General features: G+C 39.3%; 1 protein-coding gene across 1 annotated transcript; it reads left to right on the forward strand.

Annotated features, from left to right (window-relative positions):
* The first annotated feature begins 31 nt into the window (after positions 1-31).
* On the forward strand, positions 32-802 carry LOC107735577 (non-canonical poly(A) RNA polymerase PAPD5-like). Its single transcript, XM_016547216.1, has 3 exons — positions 32-316; positions 409-516; positions 616-802. The coding sequence occupies exons 1-3, from the start codon at positions 32-34 to the stop codon at positions 799-801; spliced, it is 579 nt and encodes a 192-aa protein (XP_016402702.1). The 3' UTR covers position 802.
* The last annotated feature ends 60 nt before the right edge of the window (positions 803-862 follow it).

Below are 862 nucleotides of genomic sequence, written 5' to 3' on the forward strand. Positions count from 1 at the left end.
TCTGAAACTTACAGGATGTTTTTATAGTACAATGACCTCTTGTATATCAAAAGAGCAAGGGAATTTTGATTTCTTAGTTCATGACCCCTTTAAAGCCACCAAACTTGTTCCAAAACAACATTGTTCATTCATTAAGAAGAAAATCGTTTTTGTTTGCTTATATTTAACACTTTTTCTTCTCCCTCTTTATACCAGTGATATAGACTTGGTGGTTTTTGGTCACTGGGAGACTTTACCTCTCTGGACTCTGGAAGAGGCGCTACGCAAGAGAAAAGTTGCAGATGAGAACTCTGTCAAAGTCTTGGACAAAGCCACGGTACGCGCAGTGCTTTGTCATGCACGTATGTAGGCTGTTTTTGATGTCTGTCAGACATCCCTGCTTGTGTTTAATGCTCTGTGTGTTTGTAGGTTCCCATCATTAAACTGACAGACTTGCACACAGAGGTAAAAGTGGACATTAGCTTTAATGTACAGAACGGTGTTAAAGCTGCAAACCTCATCAAGGACTTCAAACAGGTGAGTGTGGAGGTTTTTTAAAGTTGACGTGGACAGCCTTTAAATGTTCTTTCTTTATACAGATTTATTTTCTGACTTGTATTTGTGTGTGTGTTTTAGCAATTTCCCGTATTACCGCACCTGGTGCTGGTTTTGAAGCAGTTTTTGCTGCAAAGAGAGCTGAATGAGGTTTTTACGGGAGGCATCGGATCATACAGTCTGTTCCTCATGGTTGTCAGCTTCTTACAGGTAACACACTTCGACACATTCAAATACACACACTCTCTCACTAGTACCCAAAAATAAATAATGCTAACAAACATGTGTACTGCACTGCACTGTGACAGTAAAGATTTTTACATTGTTA

Source organism: Sinocyclocheilus rhinocerous, unplaced genomic scaffold (assembly GCF_001515625.1).
Source record: "Sinocyclocheilus rhinocerous isolate Xijiao unplaced genomic scaffold, SAMN03320098_v1.1 C36153675, whole genome shotgun sequence".
Taxonomy (NCBI): Eukaryota; Metazoa; Chordata; class Actinopteri; order Cypriniformes; family Cyprinidae; genus Sinocyclocheilus; species Sinocyclocheilus rhinocerous.